The 18,762-nt window shown below is 36.9% G+C and overlaps 3 protein-coding genes across 3 annotated transcripts; all 3 read left to right on the forward strand.

Moving 5' to 3' along the window:
• The first annotated feature begins 1,571 nt into the window (after window positions 1-1,571).
• LOC106942337 (galactose-specific lectin nattectin-like) lies at window positions 1,572-3,933 on the forward strand. The gene is made up of 9 exons (XM_015025597.1): window positions 1,572-1,646; window positions 2,131-2,157; window positions 2,427-2,446; window positions 2,538-2,589; window positions 2,689-2,766; window positions 2,889-2,998; window positions 3,094-3,228; window positions 3,458-3,572; window positions 3,660-3,933. The coding sequence occupies exons 1-9, from the start codon at window positions 1,586-1,588 to the stop codon at window positions 3,722-3,724; spliced, it is 663 nt and encodes a 220-aa protein (XP_014881083.1). The 5' UTR covers window positions 1,572-1,585; the 3' UTR covers window positions 3,725-3,933.
• A 4,146-nt stretch (window positions 3,934-8,079) lies between these two features.
• LOC106942336 (ladderlectin-like) lies at window positions 8,080-10,243 on the forward strand. Its single transcript, XM_015025596.1, has 6 exons — window positions 8,080-8,182; window positions 8,255-8,348; window positions 8,693-8,793; window positions 8,928-9,062; window positions 9,149-9,260; window positions 9,947-10,243. The coding sequence occupies exons 2-6, from the start codon at window positions 8,288-8,290 to the stop codon at window positions 10,024-10,026; spliced, it is 489 nt and encodes a 162-aa protein (XP_014881082.1). The 5' UTR covers window positions 8,080-8,182; window positions 8,255-8,287; the 3' UTR covers window positions 10,027-10,243.
• Window positions 10,244-15,680: 5,437 nt separating this feature from the next.
• On the forward strand, window positions 15,681-17,756 carry LOC106942335 (ladderlectin-like). The gene is made up of 8 exons (XM_015025595.1): window positions 15,681-15,938; window positions 16,048-16,092; window positions 16,192-16,233; window positions 16,309-16,344; window positions 16,733-16,836; window positions 16,934-17,068; window positions 17,147-17,258; window positions 17,444-17,756. Exons 1-8 carry the CDS (start codon window positions 15,878-15,880, stop codon window positions 17,509-17,511), a joined length of 603 nt encoding a protein of 200 aa, XP_014881081.1. The 5' UTR covers window positions 15,681-15,877; the 3' UTR covers window positions 17,512-17,756.
• Window positions 17,757-18,762: the final 1,006 nt, after the last annotated feature.

Genomic DNA, 18,762 nt, shown 5'->3' on the forward strand with positions numbered 1-18,762 from the left:
CCCAGTGACTCCTCGTTGCCTCCTAATGCTCCCAGTGACTCCTCGTCGCCACCTAGGGCTCCCAGTGACTCCTCGTTGCCTCCTAATGCTCCCAGTGACTCCTCGTCGCCACCTAGGGCTCCCAGTGACTCCTCGTTGCCTCCTAATGCTCCCAGTGACTCCTCGTCGCCACCTAGGACTCCCAGTGACTCCTCGTCGCCTCCTAGTGCTCCCAGTGACTCCTCGTCGACACCTAGTACTCCTAGTGACTCCTCGTCGCCTCCTGAGTCTCCCTGTGCAGTCCCCGAGCAGCCCCAGCTCTTCATCCCTGAGACTCCGTGTGCTGTTCCCGAGTTCTGCCTTCCCGAGCTGCCAGCTATCATCCATGAACCACAGCACATACTGGTACAGGCTGCCGGTGCTCTGGATCCATTAGCCAGCGCTCTGGGTTCTCCTTCTGGCCCTCTTCCGCCTCATCGTGGGTCCATGTGGCTATCTGACCTTTGGACTCCGCCACCATGGGTCCGCCTCTTGCACCGTTGCCGTCTCCTGGATTCGCCACCATGGGTGCATCTCCTTTGTTGCCTGATGGACAATTCACGGCAGACCCTGCCCTGACCGTTTTTGTTTATTTATGGCCTGAGTTTACAATTTTTGTTTTACCTTGAAGTTTGGCCCCCCATCCTGCACCCCTCCGCCCACCCTGGTTGGGTTCTTTTGTGTTTTTGGACTTTTTGGGCCCTTGAAGGTGGGAGTATTGTGAGGATTTGAGTTTTCTGTGTGTTTATTTTGGTTTCTGTGTCAGTTGAGTCTCCATGTTGTCCCGTCTACCCCTTGATTGATCCCAGCTGTGTCTTGTTTCCTTGATTACTTCCGTTTATTTAATCCCACCTGTGTCTCTTGTTCATTGTCGGGTTCTTGTCTATTCTGTTTGTTGATTCTAAGTCGATGCCAGTTCCTACCATTGTGAGAATCGTTGCATTTTGCTCACCTGTGCTGCCTGGATTTTCGTGTTTTGTCTTCATTAAACATAATTTCTCTCACTCCAACCTGGTTCCACCTCGTCAAGCTCACCATTCCATAACTACAAACTGTGATGCATTTTTAACAATGGTGGAAACTTACTTTGAAATTAATGACCAATACAGATTTAAACAGCAGTTTTGACAGTTAAAGAAGAAGCTGAATATTTGATTAGTTTCTTTGTAAACAAATTACACTGAACTGAAACAACGCCCAGGCTCATGTTGGATGATAGTTTTGACAAATGTAATATATTACCATGCTTGGAATGAGCACAGGTTATTTAATATATTTATTTAGTCATGTGTGTGTGCATAATGATGACATGCATGGAGCTCGTTCCTGTTTGGCAGCCTGGCAGAAACACTATATAAGATTTGGTCTTGGATCTGTTCATCACTTCCAGAAAGGAAAGCTGAGGCTCCAGTCTGAAGCTCAACTAAAGGAAAGAAGGTAATTCCCATCCGGGCGTTGGTAGAATCAGCTGTTACATTATTATTAGACTAAGAATGGCTGGTTTACTGTAAGTTATTGTCTTTGACTGACTGTATGTCTTTGTTTCTAGGTGACGATTGTCTCCACCATGAAGCTGCTGACTGTGTCCATCCTTCTCTTTGCCCTGCTGGCTCTGAGCTGTGCTGCTGGTACGTCTCTGTGGACTATACAGAAGTAAAATGTTCAATCTACAAAGTAGCATTATTAGCATTAGCATTTGATGTCTTGATGAAAGTCAGTCTTATAGTTGCATGTTTTTAAGCCACACATTAAGTTTCTTGAACTAATAATATTTATGTCAGTCACTTTATGCCATAAAAGTTTATATGTTGTGTTTATTTTATTTTTTGAGCTCATTTCTGTTTTAAAATATCTCAATATACAATATTTGGCTCTTTTTCATTGTTGGCCAGTGGTTTAATGACCACTGTTGGCATGGCAACGGCAGCGTTTGGGTGTTTGTGCAGTCAGGTCTGATTAATCAAACTAGCCTCCATAAACCTAATGCAGTCCTGAAGATCAGACTTAAACAGGCCTCGTTTAAAAATCCCTCAGCACAAATGTCTGCTGTCATCAGATAGAAGAGCCGAGTGAATGAAGAGTAAAAACACTAACTCTGTTTAACCTCCACAGATTCCCAGGAGGAAACTGCCACCCAAGGTGAGCTTCATCCTAAATTATTAAGAAAAATGGAAATTTTTCTGTGACACATGGTTTAAAATTATTTGCAGAAATTCAGGCTATTTAAATGTTTGTTTTCATGAATAATAGCAAACATTTTCAGAGCTTCAGTGCAGGCTGCAATACTAGTTGACCTGCTTCACATGCTAGCAGCCGGTGTTTACACAGCACAACACATTTTGTTAACCAAGAATTCATTTATGACTGAAATCTTCTGACTTTCTTTTAACTACATGAATCTTCTCCAGAACCTCAGGCTGAGGAGGCTGCTACAGAAGGTGAGCTGGATTTGATTTATTGTTGAACAGGAAGTAGGAAACATGATAGAGTTTGTCCCAAAACATATATTTAATGATGAGTTAATGTTTGCTGTGGAAGAGGAATCTGAGGGGGCCGAAGCAGCTCCAGAGGGTTTGTTGAAATAAAATCAACTTCAATTATTGTTACAGCATCTTTTCAAACTAATCAAGCTAAAAATATTAACTACCTAAAATTGTGTAATTGTTTTAGAAGAAGCAAAAGAAGAAGAACAAGTAGAAGGAGAAGAACAAGTAGAAGAAGAACCTGAAAGTGATGCTGACACATCAGGTAGGTCTTTATTTTCCTCAGTCAATTTTTATTGTAAAAGAAACAAACATGAAGGTTTTCTTGTAAAGTGGGTTTAAGGTTCTAATGGATGACTAACAGATTCCTGCCTGTGTTTCCTTCAGAACCAAGTCATGTGGTCAAGAGAACGACGTCTTGCCCCAGCGGTTGGACTTTATATCGATCTCGCTGTTTCCGCTACTTTTCATCTGCTTACACCTGGGCTCAGGCTGAGGTAACAAGATGTTTTACTGAGCAAACTATCTTTGACTTTTGTTTTGTTTATATAAAGTATTCATATTTTTCTCCTTCTCATTTTTCCCTCTGTAGAACTACTGTAGAGCACAAGGTGGAAACCTGGCAACCGCACCAACCAACAGTGAATATGATTGGCTGAGAAGCTTCATCTACAGCCAGGCTAACACATACAGATTGTCTTGGATTGGAGGCTCTGATTCTCAGGAGGTATGTCTAAGAAATCACTGCAATTATTGTTCTGCAGAATTTGTGAGACTTTGGAAAAGTTCTTTTTAATTTTTTGCCCATTTTAGAAAAATTACCAGAAATTCATTAGTTAATAAATTAATTTAAAAAGTTGCTAGTTGAAGGAAATGTTTTCAACCCAACAGATTATTTATGGATTTAAAACATTCACCCTTTACTTCTTCTTGCTCGTTGTGCTTCGTCCTTGTAGGACCGCATCTGGTTCTGGAGTGACGGCTCACGATTCCAATTCAACGACTGGTGCAATTCAGGGCCTCCAAGCAGCGGCACATACAACTGCCTGGCAGTGAATTATCCTATCTCCAGTAAGCTATTCCTGAAATCACTATTAGTAACTTAAACCACACACAGAGGATTGCCTTTATTGTGAAAATCATTGTTTGTGCTTGCAGGTTGCTATTGTGGGATTGCCCGCCCATGCAACTACCGTTACCCGTTCGTCTGTGCTAAGAATTAAACTCAGAACTGAAGGAACATCCGACGAAGACGATGAACGTCTAACTTCTCTCTCTGCTGTAACGCTATGAAATGAGTGACGCGACAAGATTCAGGAGGTGGATTTTCTCCTTGGTCATGTACCAAAGAGGAAACTGAATGTGGTGTGGAAAGAATGCTTTTACCTCAGCTTGACTTTCATCTTTTCTCTATTGCAAAATAAAGTTTCTGACAGAAACAAGTTGGTTTTGTGTATTTTTTTATACCTTAAGTGAGTTTGGAACACAACAAAATGTGTAACACAATGAAGGAAATAGCAGCATGTTAAGAAAACAAAACACACAGTTGCAGTGAGTTATGGTCTGGTTCCTAAGATGCCCCTCAGCCTGAATTGGTCACAAATAGTGTGGAGCGCTCTCTGCTGAGCTTCACTGGTAACTACATCTTTAAGTCACTTTAAGTCACTCAAAATGCAACGCAATTCAATCTGCATCAGAGTCCAGAACAGCATAACAACCAAGCAACAACATAATTAACCAAAAACAGTTATCCTCAAATTTTATTAATTATTTGGCTTCAAAGGAAAGAAGAAAACATTTTATGTTAAAAATGTAATATTACCTAATACATGACACATCAGGCTTATGTGGATTTGGATTTACTGTTGTATTAGAAATCAATTAGAAATCAATAAGGGGCATCTTCTCTGATTAAACAGTTCAGATGTATATTAAGCCTTTTGTTGGTGTCTTTTTAAAATTAATTAAAATAATGAACCCCTCTCTTGCAGTATCACAATGCGACCAATAGGAGTCAGTGTGGAGCGCTTTAACCTGAAACTTGTTTAAGATACTGAGCCAAATGCAGTAAATGAATCTGCTCACAACTCATTTATTAAAGACCAGAAGAAAACATGAAACATTCAAAAGATGCATGATGATGCCAGGCTTGTAAGCAGCCTCCACATTTTTGTTTCTTTTTAAATAAATGAGCTTTTTTTTGTTTAGCTTTACAGAAAAATTACAAATGTGTGAAACACCTTTTTCCTAAAATTAGTAGAAATTTGTTGTCATTTTGTGCAGTTTAGCTCTTGGCTGAGTTAGTTAAGGATTAAACCCTCTATTGTGGGTATTTAAAGGTACAGCACTGAAAAGAGAACTTACCCTGAAATCTTAAAGTTTATCACATAGACATTTTTATTCACAGATGCTTAAAGGTGCCACCTTCATCTGTTCAATTATTTACAAGCTCAGACATGAAGCAACTTTCCAAACACTGTAGGGGGAAGGAGGAAAAGTGGACAAAGGGCCCGGTGTCATTACTGGAGCCAAAGTGCTGATCATATCCATCAAATATCATTCAAATAAAAGTTAAAGTGGCTCCATAAAAGTATCACCTAATGCACATACTTAAAATACTTAGGTATTGCAGTACTTACAAATTTGGATTTTTTTTTACAATGCATCTCACACTTTAGTGAGATTATAGTCTAATCTAATTATGGACATTGGAGATAATGACATCGTCAAAGAAAAATGAGAGATTCTGAAAAATGATTTTAATCATCTTCTAACCTGAAATCCCCAAAATGGAGGTGAATATGAGGGAACCACTACTGACCGCTGGACATGAGATGAGAGATACAGCAGATTGATTATTGATTAATGAATGGCTCAGTGAACTTTATGGACACATAGGATCTTCTGGGAAATGCTACCTCCTCTGCAGACATGATGGATTCGGCCTTAATCAATCTGGAACTAATCCTAATCCCTAATCTGAACCCATTATGTGGCAGAACAAGTGGCTCCACATTACAGCCACATATTAAAAAAAAAAGAGAGAGAATACCTTTTTGGAAGTACTTTAATTAAATTTAGTTAAACAAACATACCAGTTTAGATTGCAGAAATATGCCAGAGGTTCTGGTAGTTTTAGCTCAGCAGAGAAGGCCTTCATGTAAAACCACGAGTCACAATGACTGAAGATGTGGGTTTGTTAGCATGAAACCGAACATGACTCAAGGAAAACGAGATGAGATACGGTACGGTTCTGATACTTTAAAGAAGATACGGACAACAACTGCTAAAATGTGTTTTTTGCAAGACACACAGACACGAGGTCAACAGTGTTGTGGCGTTTGGTGTCCAAGTCCATCGCTGGGCAAAAGCATTTCACTAAACAACCACAGGACAAACAGCAGACGAGTCGACTGCACGTGTATTAACTACTGCATGATACCAAAGCTATTGTGCAATGTATGTGCAACATTTCTGTCTTGTTCATTATTTCCTCCTGTGAGCCAAATAATAATAATTCTGTTTAAAGAACTGTATGCAAACTGACAGTGACAAAAAGTGAGAAAAACTCTATTGGTCAATTTTACAAAAAGAACTAATAATACTAAATGCTTCTGTTGAATACGAGCTTTTCATGATGGGAACTCAGCCACATTATAATGTAAAATATAAAATGATGAGGTTGTGAACACAATTTTATGGAAACCATAATTATAATGATATTATTATTGCTAATAGATATACGATTTAAAAAAAAGAAAAGAATGGAGATAATCTTAATTGTGTCACTAGTTGGAAATCCAGGAGCAGAAGGAAGATAAGTGGGAGCATACATGTTGACATAAAAATAAAAACAATTAAAATGATGGAAACGGTGCAGCAGAAATTTTATTACATTAAGAGCTAATAACACAATACAGACAAAAAATGTGCAGCTAATGTAAAGTAAGAAACATGCATAAAGTGTGGAGAACAAAAAAGTCTTTGTTTTGTAACATGAGAAAATATGAATAAGTTTTACAAGTTTCAGTAGAAAACGGCAGCAGATAATATGACAGGGAGCATGCAGGTCTTTGATGATGCCAAGAAAGTCCCAACTGCTTTGTTTGCCCCTTCAGATGAAACTACAAATATATTAAATTATGTTAGAGGAACAAAACACAAGTGACATTTCAGTTCAAGATTAGAGGAGCAAAGCAGCAGGCTTTTTTTTCCTACCAACTATCAACATGTGTTTTGTTGTAAGATCAGTAGACATCGGGACGACAGTGCAGTGACCTTTTGATCAAGTCCATGCCAGGAAAAAGCATTTCACAAAACAAAAAGAGGATCTCACAAAAGAGAAGTACATTTCACACCCACTAGCTTACTGGGTAACTTTTTTGCTTATTGCATAAGGCGCATTTTATCAAATCTATTGCACAATGCATGCAGGACATTTCTGTATTGTTCATTACCTCCTCCTTTGGGTCAAATAAAACATTTCCATTTAAGGATGTGCACTCAAGTCAAGAGAGAGAGAAAGAGAGAGAGAGAGACAGAGAGAGAGAGAGAGAGAGAGAGAAAGAGAGAGGCATCAAGGAGTGAGGGAGAGCAAATAGAGAAATAAGAAAGGATTATGTGAATAGTAACTAAAGAGCCCAGAAAAAATGCCAAAGAAATTAAAGTTTAAATTCAGGATTAAGGTTCATCAGTGTCCAATTGCACCATCTGTTGCTGTTTGACTTCATGGGAGATAATCAAGTAAGAATGCAAAACAAAGGAGTGACTCTTTGGTCAGATGAAACTAAACTTTATGACCACAGACTCAAAATGAAGCAGACCAAGAAAAAACTCTGTCCAGCTGAGAAACATGGAGGAGTGTTGGCTTTGGTCTGGGCTGCTTTGCTGCATCTTTAATCTGTTCAGGATTCAAATTTAATCTCAATAAAAGGCATTTTATAGTCTGACACCAGTTCTGGAGTCAGAAAGTCACAGTCGCAGGCCTTCCAGCAGGATAATGACCTAAAACATGCAGCTGAAAACACTAAAAGCAAAACAACGGACCGTTCTGTAAATGCTACTGAACATCTGAGGACGAACTGAAACACGTCGCCTGGAGAAGACAAACTTCAAACCTCAGATCCGTTTGGCCTGAATACCTGTGGAGTCACAGAAATCATTTGATTTGTATGAAGTTACAGGAACCATCGTTTGCTTCATTTAGTTTTAAATGATTCAACTGAACTGCATTTCAAAAGCGATGCCTGATTGTCATTGGTTCATTTTTAGTACATTTTTATCTACCATGACTGTTATTGGGTTATTTCCATGACCATTGTGGGATTTTGAGACTCTTTTTGTTTCATTAATTGAGGTTACCAAAACTGTGTATATGTGCATGAATAACAATAACAGACGTTTTCAAGTTAAAAAAACAAGACTGTTTGTTTCTGATGAATCTCAGTAACTTAGAACTAATTTAAGTTATAAATTTGCTTTCTGAGGAAGAAACAAATGTTCCATAAATGACTGTCGAGTTGCACGCAGCATGATTAGCTCAGAAAACTCGGGCTGCATGTGGCCGCCCCTTTAATGTTTCTGTTTCCTCCTTTAAGATGTGATGTTAAGATAAATGTGCCTATAAAAGCTGATATCCCGTTCCTCCATCTGACCTGAAACTTTCTGATTCAGAGCTGAAAGTAAGAAGCTGATTCTTCTATTTTGTTCCAAGTCCTTTTTACTTAACTTTCTCCTGTTATTCTGCTCCACAGAAGGTGATAATCACCCAACAGGAACCTGCAGCCATGAGGATGCTGACTCTGCCTTTGCTTCTCTGTGGTTTGATGCTTCTGAGCAGCATAAACGGTCAGTAAGTGTGAGAAGAAAGAATCCTTTGAGTTGTGCAATTAAAATGACTTAACCTGCTACCTAAAAGAAATTAAATGTCCTTTTTTAACATTAAAAATATATCATTTATAGATAGAGATGGAAGTTCTGTTTCTAGATTGTTGGTGCACTTTCTACTTATGATTTAGTTACACCAGCTGAACCTGAGCTGACCAAAAAAGGCTTTTTATATCTCAAAAATGTACAGTTACAACCTTTACATGATAGTAGTGAAGATTAGTTTGATATTTTTCAGTGCAACATTCACTATTAGGTGAAATGGTATAATAGATAATGTTTGTTATATTTTTTTCCCCACAAAGAGATCAATGGATTGAGAACTAATTGCCCGTCTGGCTGGACTCTAATCCAGGGACGCTGTTTCAAATATATTCCAAGACGTCTGACTTGGGGTAAAGCTGAGGTATAACTGGACAATGATTCGTGTTTAGGAACATGAAGCTGCCTTTACATGTTGCGTCTTCCTAAATAAAAGTAAATGCTTCATCAACATTGTTTTTCCAATAAACTGTTCTTTCATTTCCAATTGATTGGCAGAGAAATTGCATTTCCATGGGAGGAAACCTTGCATCTGTGCACAGTTCTGAAGAATACCATGAAATTCAGTCGCTCATTATGCGTGCCACTTATGCGATGAAGGTTACATGGATCGGCGGCTCTGATGCAACTGAGGTTAGCACTACCCGATATTACTCTATTCATCAGAACCTGCTCAACACAGACTCTGAGAGTCGTTCTCCTGATGCGTCTTGTTCCAGGAAGGTACTTGGTCTTGGAGTGACGGGAGCCTGATGACTTTTACAAACTGGTGTCCCGGAGAACCCAACAATGGTGGCTGGAATCAGGACTGCATGCAAATGAATTACTCAGGTAAAACTTTTAATTAATGATTGAGGCACATCTTATACATATCTGATCACATGCAAAAATATAAAATAAAGATTTATTGGTAACACTTTATTTGAAGGGCGGTGAATAAGACTGACATAACACTGTCATAAACATGTCATAACACCTGTCATGAACATGAATAAGCCTTCATGAATATTTATGACTGCTGTCATAAAACGTCATTCGGTAAATTATGACACTTTTAATACAAAGTTGACATTATTCAAAATGCCGTTGTATGACAACTTGACATTAACCAAGAAATCATTACTGTTTAAACTTTACCTTTTATAACATAAAGTTACGTAATTTTTAAAGTGCAATCAGTAATACTTTTATAACAAATTTATATCAGTAATGATTTCTTGGTTAATGTCAAGTTGTCATAACAAAGACATTTTGAATAATGTCAACTTTGTATTAAAAGTGTCATAATTTACTAAATGACACTTTATGACAACAGTCATAAATATTCATGAAGGCTTTTTCATGTTCATGACAGGTGTTTATGTCAGTCTTATTCACCCCCCTTCAAATAAAGTGTTACTGATTTATTTTATCTTTAGTGGTTTTCCTGAATAATTCCAATCTGAATACAGCTGTGACCTTAGAAAAGCTTCAGGCCTTTTTGGTATAAAACTGTTTTCTGTCTTTCTCACTTGCAGGAGAAAAGTGCTGGGACGATTACAGATGTTCATTTTCCCTGCCCTCTGTCTGCGTTTTGAAAAACAGTAAGCGGAACTGAGCTGAAGACATGAAGAAGCTTCTTCGTTTTGCATCTTTTTATTTTCTATCTAAGCTGCTTGAAAGATGATGCGGGGCAGCACATCGACAGAGGATCTCTGTCTTGCTTCTCATTCGATCAGGCCAAATGTACTGTAAGCTAACAGCTTTATGTACATTTTTGCTGATTAAACTTCCCTTCTTGTTCTTTGCAAAATTAAACGGCAGACATTAAAATACGCTGGTCTGGATGTGTGTTTGTTCGTGTGTAAAATGTTTTATTTTGAGCAGTCTGGGTCCTCAGCTGCAGCTTAGCCAAGTTAACTTTATTTGTATTGTACATTTTAGCAATAAGGCAAATAAAAGTGCTTTACATTATGAAACCATAACACAATAAGCAAACACTGTAAAAAGTTTGAGGCACATTTAGTTGTCTCTACTAATTTCTTGTCTAAGTCAAAGAAATCATGCATCATTTATATTTTAAACTTAAAGGTGTGTGTTTTGTGAAAGAAATTTGAAATAATTGTGTTAACTCTTTGATGATTTGGTCATCTATCCAAGATATAAGATAAAATATTTAATGACATGTTTAACAGTCAGAAGGAGGCAGAGAACTGTGGCCAACTTAGAAACCTTTTCGCAATATTTAGCGACTTTTCAGTGCAGCATTTCAGCTTTTTGTGCAGATGTTGACTCTTGAGCCTGTGGAAGCATTTTCATGTTTTGGTTGTATTGTACCAGATGCTGCAAATGGATCTTCCACCATATTTCCCAGGGAGCTTAGCAACATGTTTTTGTATCCTGCATTGCATCATCACTGACATGAACGTTTGTTTACTGGCCTCTGTGCCTTTCTACTGTTCAGTTTGGGTGTCATTTTCCAATCCAAAAACAGTAATAATATTATTTTATATTAATGCTATGCAAGTACTAAAATGCATTGTTAGATACCATGTTGAATCTAGAATTTAATTCTGCTTACTTGAAATGAGTGGTTACTTTAATTTGATAATGTGAGTAAAAACAAGACAGAAATGTGTTTTTGTTCAGCTAGTTGAGGACGTCTTGGATTTATGATGTGAAATAATAATTTGGTTTAAGTTAATTTCTAGTTGACTTTATATCAATTACATACATTTTCAAAGCAGCTAGTAAACTTTCAGTGAAACCACTTTCAAATGTTTTAAAGTTAACAAACGAACAAACAAAAAACACATTGCATGAAAGTTGCAGTCCAAACCAGAACTAATCGATGTTCCAAATAATACACATTCAGAAAATCTCAGGGATATTCTTGCCACAGTTATTCATAATCTAGTGGAGCGAGTCATGTTTCAGATTGCATCTGTTCAAATGTGGAATTTGTTCATTTATTTCACCTTATACAAAAATAAAAATGAGCTTCAGTCATAGTGACTTTTTACAAGTAAGATAATTGAAATCATGCTTGAAGACAAAAAGAAAATAAATAAAATATAATTGCAATAATAAAAAAAAAAGAGATGACAGCAGAAGATACTATTTCTATCTTGTGAAACAAGTCTGGTTTATCAAAGAGTCTGATGTTTATGACATCCATCATGAACAACAGGTTGGATGTTTGACTCATTTCATTCATTCCACGTTTCCTTACAAGAGCAGCCGTACTGTAAAGCTGTAAAATAACATTTAGATTCTTCAGGTTATCCAAGAGGCTGATGAATCCTCAGTGTAAGAGCAGAAAAATCACCAACACACATTCTGCTCTGTTCGTCTTTCACACCATCCCTCTCATGGAGCGCAGGAGTTTATTCTTTTTGCGCAGACAAATGGACGCACTTCATAACACTGCTGGTCATCCCAGCATGTTGAACCTGTTAGTAGCAACAGCAAAGGTCAGGAACATATTACATTAACAACATTTTGAAAATGGTGAAAGTATAAAAAAAACTCAATTTTGTTCAAGCTACTTAGCATTATAGGTGGATTGTGAAAGTAAAAGTCAACTAGACATGTATGTTTTATATTAAAAGAACCAAAATAAAAAGTTAATAGGATATTATTTTGTATTTACCTCTGTCATTCATTTCCAAACAGTGTTGGTCTCCTCTGGATCCACCATTATTTGGCTCTCCAGGACACCAGTGGCTGAAGTGGAAAGGACTCCCATCACTCCACAACCAGGTTCCTACCTACAGTAAAAATGTAATTAACAACCTTTAATTTCATTGGCTGTCTGACAAATAATGTCTAGGAGCAAAAGTTACCTCTTCTGCATCAGAGCCTCCTATCCATATTGCTTTATACTCATTGGTTGCAGCCATTAACAGTCTTTGGATCTCATCGAACTCATCAATATTATGGACGGATGCAAGATTTGCTTGCAAAGACACACAGTTTTTCTACATTGGAGAAAAACAGAGCATGAGAATGACTCCGGAGATTAAAGAAGTACAAGATAATCCTAAATTTAGGAATAAACCACAGATACCTGAGCTGTAGCCCAAGTGACAGGTACAGAAAAGTAGCGTAAGCAGCGTCCGTTAAACTCAGACCATCCAGAAGAACAAGAACCTGAATGATGGATCAGATTGTTCACTACTGTTGAAAACAAATATACTGTCAGGTAAACATGGTCAGATGAAATGGTGTTCAAAGCATTGATTAGGTTCTTAGGTCTCTTTATGTCATAAAGTGAAATGTTTCCACCAGAAAATGTGTTTTCAAATTCCCTAATCTGACGAGATTAGGAGTTAAAACATAAGATGTGCAGATTTCCTTAAACAATAGAGAACATAATGTCAGCTCAAATGGGACAAAAAGTTTCGTCTCTTTGAGAATCTGCAAAACAAAACATTTTTTAACGACGTCTGATGTTATTTTGACACTTCTGAAATATTAAATCAGAATTTAATTGTCTAACCAAAGTAAAAATTCCTGCTCATGCATACAGAGGATTGTTTGCTGCTTTAGCTTTAAAATGTTTTGGCCCAGATTAATTAAACTTCTTGCAATTTTTATTGTAGCAAGATAACCATACAGATATTTTAGGATTCGTTTGTTTGAAAAACAAATAAATATGTTAAATACTTTAACATAGGTAGCTTAAACTCCTCTGTGCATGTTTGGTTTTCAGGAAATTACATTCTCTCTGATAAACTAGAGTATCTCTAATAAACCAGATGACATTAAGACAAGTACTGTGCTTCATCTTTAACATTTGTGTTAAACCAAATGTGTAACTTGTGTGCTCATGACTTTTGTAAGATGTCATTACAAATGTGAAGAAGACAAATTCACCTCTTGAAGTTGCATCCTGTTCTGCTGGTTCAACTGGTGCATCTAGAAAAAAATAGCAAGTAAAAATATCACATTATTTGTCATTTAATTGAAGATCAGACACAAGAGCAAGTTATTGTTAAAAAAAAACAATAGAAGAATGAAGCACTGACCTGTTAAATCAGTCTGTTTTAGAGCTGCTGCTTGGACTGCAGTTTGACACAAATTCAGTTTGTACTTGACTTTTTTCACAAACTTATATTTACAATTTACCACATTTAATTAAGAATTAACTAGAAATGCTGCAGAATTTTATATCATTACTTGCTTTTAACAGTTTTTAACATAGTTAAAAATTAACAGTGTTAAAAGCATAATTTTTAAAACAGTGTGGGTCAACTAAATTTGTTCAGCTACTACTATGATAATATTTAACTCACTCACCAACAGCTTGGCCTAAAACCAACAAGACGCAGTGAAGAAATGATAGAATCAGTGTCTTCATTGTGCAGTTTATGCAAGTGGAAGAAAATCACCTGAAACTAACAAAACTGGAACCTTTATTGACCTGAGAGCGATTTTCAAATCAATAATGCAGGAGAAGCTTTTTCCTTACCTCAGCACACCGAGAGGAGACCAGGACTTATATACTGTTAGTGCCAGGTGTCAAAACAGAAACTGAGGAAGAAAACTAATCAAAACACACAGATACACACACACACACACACACACACACACACACACACACACACACACACCCTTGTAAGTTACTGTCATTTAGCAAAAGTCCAAACCCTGAACTCCTGATAACAGATGTTTGTCTGAGATGACCTAAATATACATAGTGACAACATGCTGAGATAATTAATGCATTGTAAGCATTATTACCTTTATTTATTCATTTACCCTTTATTTACAGTAACAACCTGGTGGCCTACTTAGAAGCACACATATTGTAAAGAATATAGATGTACTGTCCTTTAAAATATATCCAATAACCTCCATTATATTGTTAATTTTGTTGTATATACTTCCTATAAAATGTCTGATTTGCAGGTTCAGGAGTTTATAGTGGTGAGAACGAACGGAAGAGTCCAGGTTATGAAGAAAGTGAATATTTTAATAATGAAAACTCAGGAACAAGGAGACTGGAAACAGAACAAACTTACGCTCGACGAGGTTCTGACAAGGAACACAAGAGGAGGAAGGTCATCACAGGAACTAGAAACAGCTGGGCACAATCAACAGGGGAGACAGGACAACACAGAGACATCAGGAAACAGAACCAAACGCAGAAAAACCTCAGAATAAATGCACAAAGGACTCAAATCACAACACTAGGTACATTGATGACAAATACACAATCTTACAATCTTTATCATGTCACCGATGCTTTTTGTGTGTTTTGATTTTTTAGATAAGATAAGATTAGAGTTTCTGATTGTTAGGAACTGCATTTCCTTAACTGATACCAGTAACTTTACTGGACGCCACAGCCGACTGTGAGGCAGACCTTTGACTTCTGCTTTTAACTTCATAACCATAAATCAGATAAAACACAACAGAAAACCATAGTGACACACTGCGTTGCTCATGTATAAATAAGGTCAGGATGTCGGCCTTTCTATCTTTGTTCATTTGCTTTTATAAATGTTTTCTGCCAAAATCCACAATTTTTCCATTTGCTCAATTATATTGAAACAACTATTTTAAATTATACGGTTATATGGAGTTGATTTTTTTGAAGTTTGTTTGACAGCACAGATGAAAAATGCAGGTTAAATCCATAAAAAGGCTGGACATTAGTTTGTTTATTGATATAAAAAGGTTTGTCAAGAAATACCAAAGGTAAGAAATAGCTTAGAAATATCAACCTGTTAATGACAAAGATCTAATCCAGCCAGCATGAAGCTACAGTGAATGCTCCTCCCATTAACTTTATGGAGTATTTTTATTCAGTTCCTCAAAATGCTTGATCACATTTTTAGATCAAAGCAGATGAAAACACAGCTTTACAAAGAAAATCATAGAATATTACTGGAAATAATAAAGGAAAACTGTTTGCACAGAGCCTAAATGTAAGACACATTTTGGAGTTATACCAGAAGAATCTAAGAAAATAACTTATAAAGATTTAGTGGAAAAAGAAAAAATATCCTTGACTCCAGATTTATACAAGTCAGGGTTATGAAGAGGATTCAATTAAATTAGTTTTATTTCACACAACCTAAATTTGTTTTATGTAGGAGGGAGGAAAAACATTACAAACGAATATAAATAACATTGATGAAATAACAGGTCTTGGATGTGACGTTGTAAAGTTTTATCTGGAAAGCTTTTATCACTGGTTGCTCAGAAGTGAAGTCTGTGCCAATCACGTGCGTCTGAAATGCACGTGTCGAATTCCTGGATCAGGAAACACAAACAGTATAAAAGAGACTCTGTACAGCCAAGGCTTCAGGAGCTAAACCGAGGAAAACATTTCTGCTGAGAGGTTGGAGGAAATCAAATTAATAATAAATTCATCTATCATTGTTCTCAAAGGCTTTCTGAAGGCAACATGTTTTAAATCTTTGCAGGTGATTTTGTTCTTAATCTCCATCTTTTCCAAAATGAAGACTGTGACTGCGCTGCTATTCTTTGGTGCCTTCTTGGCTCTGAATGAAGCTGCTGGTAAGTGTCTCTGTACAGGAGCAACATTATCAATATTTAACCATAACGATTATTGTTCACTCGTTATGTTGCAACATATAAAAATGTAACCAATGTTAAAAACACGCAGCTTTTCCAGATCCCGAAGTTCAACCTGACGATCCTGTTCCAGACGGTGAGTTTTAGTCACCACAGTTATCATTCATGAAGTTATCTACAAATCAGATCAATTACTCATTACATGTGGTAATAAAAGCTTTGCCAAATGACACAGTTGTTCCAGAAGCAGAAGGTGGAAACTGGGCAGAAAAAGCAGGTCAGTGAATCTGACAACCCGACTAAACCAACCAAAACAATTCAAGGTTAATAATCTAACAATTATCCAATACAGACCTCGATCCTGAGGAGGAGGAAACTCATCCAGATGGTGAGTCTGATTCCTGTTGTCTCATGAAAAACCGTTCATATATATGAGAGTCAGGAGCCTCAGGTGATTATTAACACATCATTTTTAAACAGAAGCTCTGTGGATAAAATCATGTATTAAAAGTTTGACTTCTATTCAAATGGTCAAAAAACTTGGTTGCCTGATAATTATCTTTACAAATAAACATCATTACATATGTGAAAGGTTTATATTGTGCTGTTTGGATTATTTATATGTTTTTCAGAAGAAAATATTTAGTTTTTAGCTGCATTGTGGTATTTATATTGCTCTAGCACAACATTAATAAAAATTATACGACTGTAGCAAATCTCTCAAAGAATCTTTAAGGATAAAATTACGTTAAACTCTGATGTGTTTTCTTTGCCAGCTGACCTGATGATGAGTAAAATATCCTGTCCTGTCGGCTGGTCTGGATTCGGGAATCGATGCTTCCGGTATTTTGGATTATTCAGAACTTGGGCTAGAGCTGAAGTGAGCTATTTTATTTTACCAACTCTTTGCAAAATATCTAGTCTCACTTTCTTTTACTAATGAACATTTTATGCTAATGTTCGCCTCTCCCCTGCAGAGACACTGCTTGTCCCTGGGAGCACAGCTGGCATCCGTCCACAGTTTATTAGAACACCATCAGATTCAGAACCTGATTTCAGAATCAGGTGGTGGCGATCAGGAAACGTGGATTGGAGCATCTGACGCAGAAGAGGTATCCTTACACACTGTGTTTGTAGCTTGTCAAAGATCTTTGAGAGAAGTCAACGATTCATAAAACTGTTGTCTGCAGAATTCCTTTTGGTTCTGGAGCGATGGGAGGGTTTTTCAATTTACAAACTGGTGTAGTGGACAGCCGGATAACTTGGGGGCAAAGCAGCACTGCGTGCTTATGAATCATTCAGGTACATGAAAACAATGCACATTTCAAACGTTTCATAAGTTTGAATGAAGAAAATTAAATTTTAGTTTTTTGTTTTCTGTAGAACAGAATAAATTTTGTTAGTTCAAATCACATTTTATGCTAAAAGTTTTAAAAGAAAGTTCTGTTTCTGTTGAGTCACTGATTTCACTTTTTGTTGTTTTACAGCGAACAAGTGCTGGAATGATGAGCAATGTGCCTTTAGCCGACCGTATGTGTGTGTCAAAAAGCTCTGATGGCTCCACGGCTCCCAAAGAAGTCAAACATACAAGCAGCAGAGGAAATATGTTGGATCTTTTCACCCTATCCAGCATCGTGTATATTTTTAAGAATTAAACCTTTAACTAGTCATGTGCAAAAACAATCGATTGTTTAATGAATAATTTCTCTTTGTTTTTCTTTATAAAGCACTGCAACAACATGCCATGTAATATTTTGTAATGTAACTGTGTCTAATAAACACCTTTAAAATGTTACTCTCACTGTTTATGAACAAAAATGAATGAATAATCGAGATGCAAGACTCTGGTAGCTGAAACTAAAAATCCAGTTTCTCTCCCAATTATTAAAACTGCAGTTTGTGACTTTTACTTTTATCCATATTTATTAAAACAGTCACCGTGTTGTGACAGATAATCTGCCCCGTCCTCCCGGTGTTACTATTTCCGTCTGCAAAAATGCACCAAAAACAACCAATCAGAGACAGGAGGCGGGTCTTAGCGCTGTCAATCAACCGCCTTTACACCGATCAATGTGATAACGGTGGAAAAACAACTTCCTACAGAGGAAAACCATTTATCTGCTATCATCAGTGGCTATGCTAACTTAGTAAGTAAGATGCAAAAGGTCAAAGTTGAAAAAGTCAATTATACAATTGAATAATATTAACACATTGTTTCCTAGAGGACTGAGTGAAAGTGGGGTAATAGAAGAAGTAGAAAAAACTAAAACAGAAAAATGAATTCACAGACTGTAATGATCTTGATACAAACATTTACTGTATTATTAAATCTCACCTGTATTTATAACAGATCAGTTTTTACCTGGAACGTTTCCTGACAAAATGAAGAAAGGATTTCAAGATTACAAAAGCAACAATAAGCAAATTTGAACAAACTTAAAGGAACAAAAATCTGATTGAAGACTTCTACAATATTCACGTTGTGGTGTCATTATGTCAAATACACAATGGGACATTACGATGTTTTTAATAACTATTTATTATCTGCCTTAATTTTTCTTGAGCAGCCAAATAAAACATAAACAGGTTTGATATTATGAGTTTTAGCTTAAACAGGTTTTGCTGTTCTAAACTAATTTTATTCAGTAGAAACAAGGACAACAATAACCTGATGCTTTGAACAGGTGAACTACTCACACTGGTGCGCCCCCTAGTGGTTCAGCAAAAATACTATTTATGCTACATTCTGCTGTAGCGCTGAAGATGTGATTTTAAAAGATAACACAAAGGGACAGTTTGATGTATC

This window comes from Poecilia latipinna, unplaced genomic scaffold (assembly GCF_001443285.1).
Source record: "Poecilia latipinna isolate Pla-1442-1.1 unplaced genomic scaffold, P_latipinna-1.0 Scaffold4196, whole genome shotgun sequence".
In the NCBI taxonomy this organism is placed as follows: Eukaryota; Metazoa; Chordata; class Actinopteri; order Cyprinodontiformes; family Poeciliidae; genus Poecilia; species Poecilia latipinna.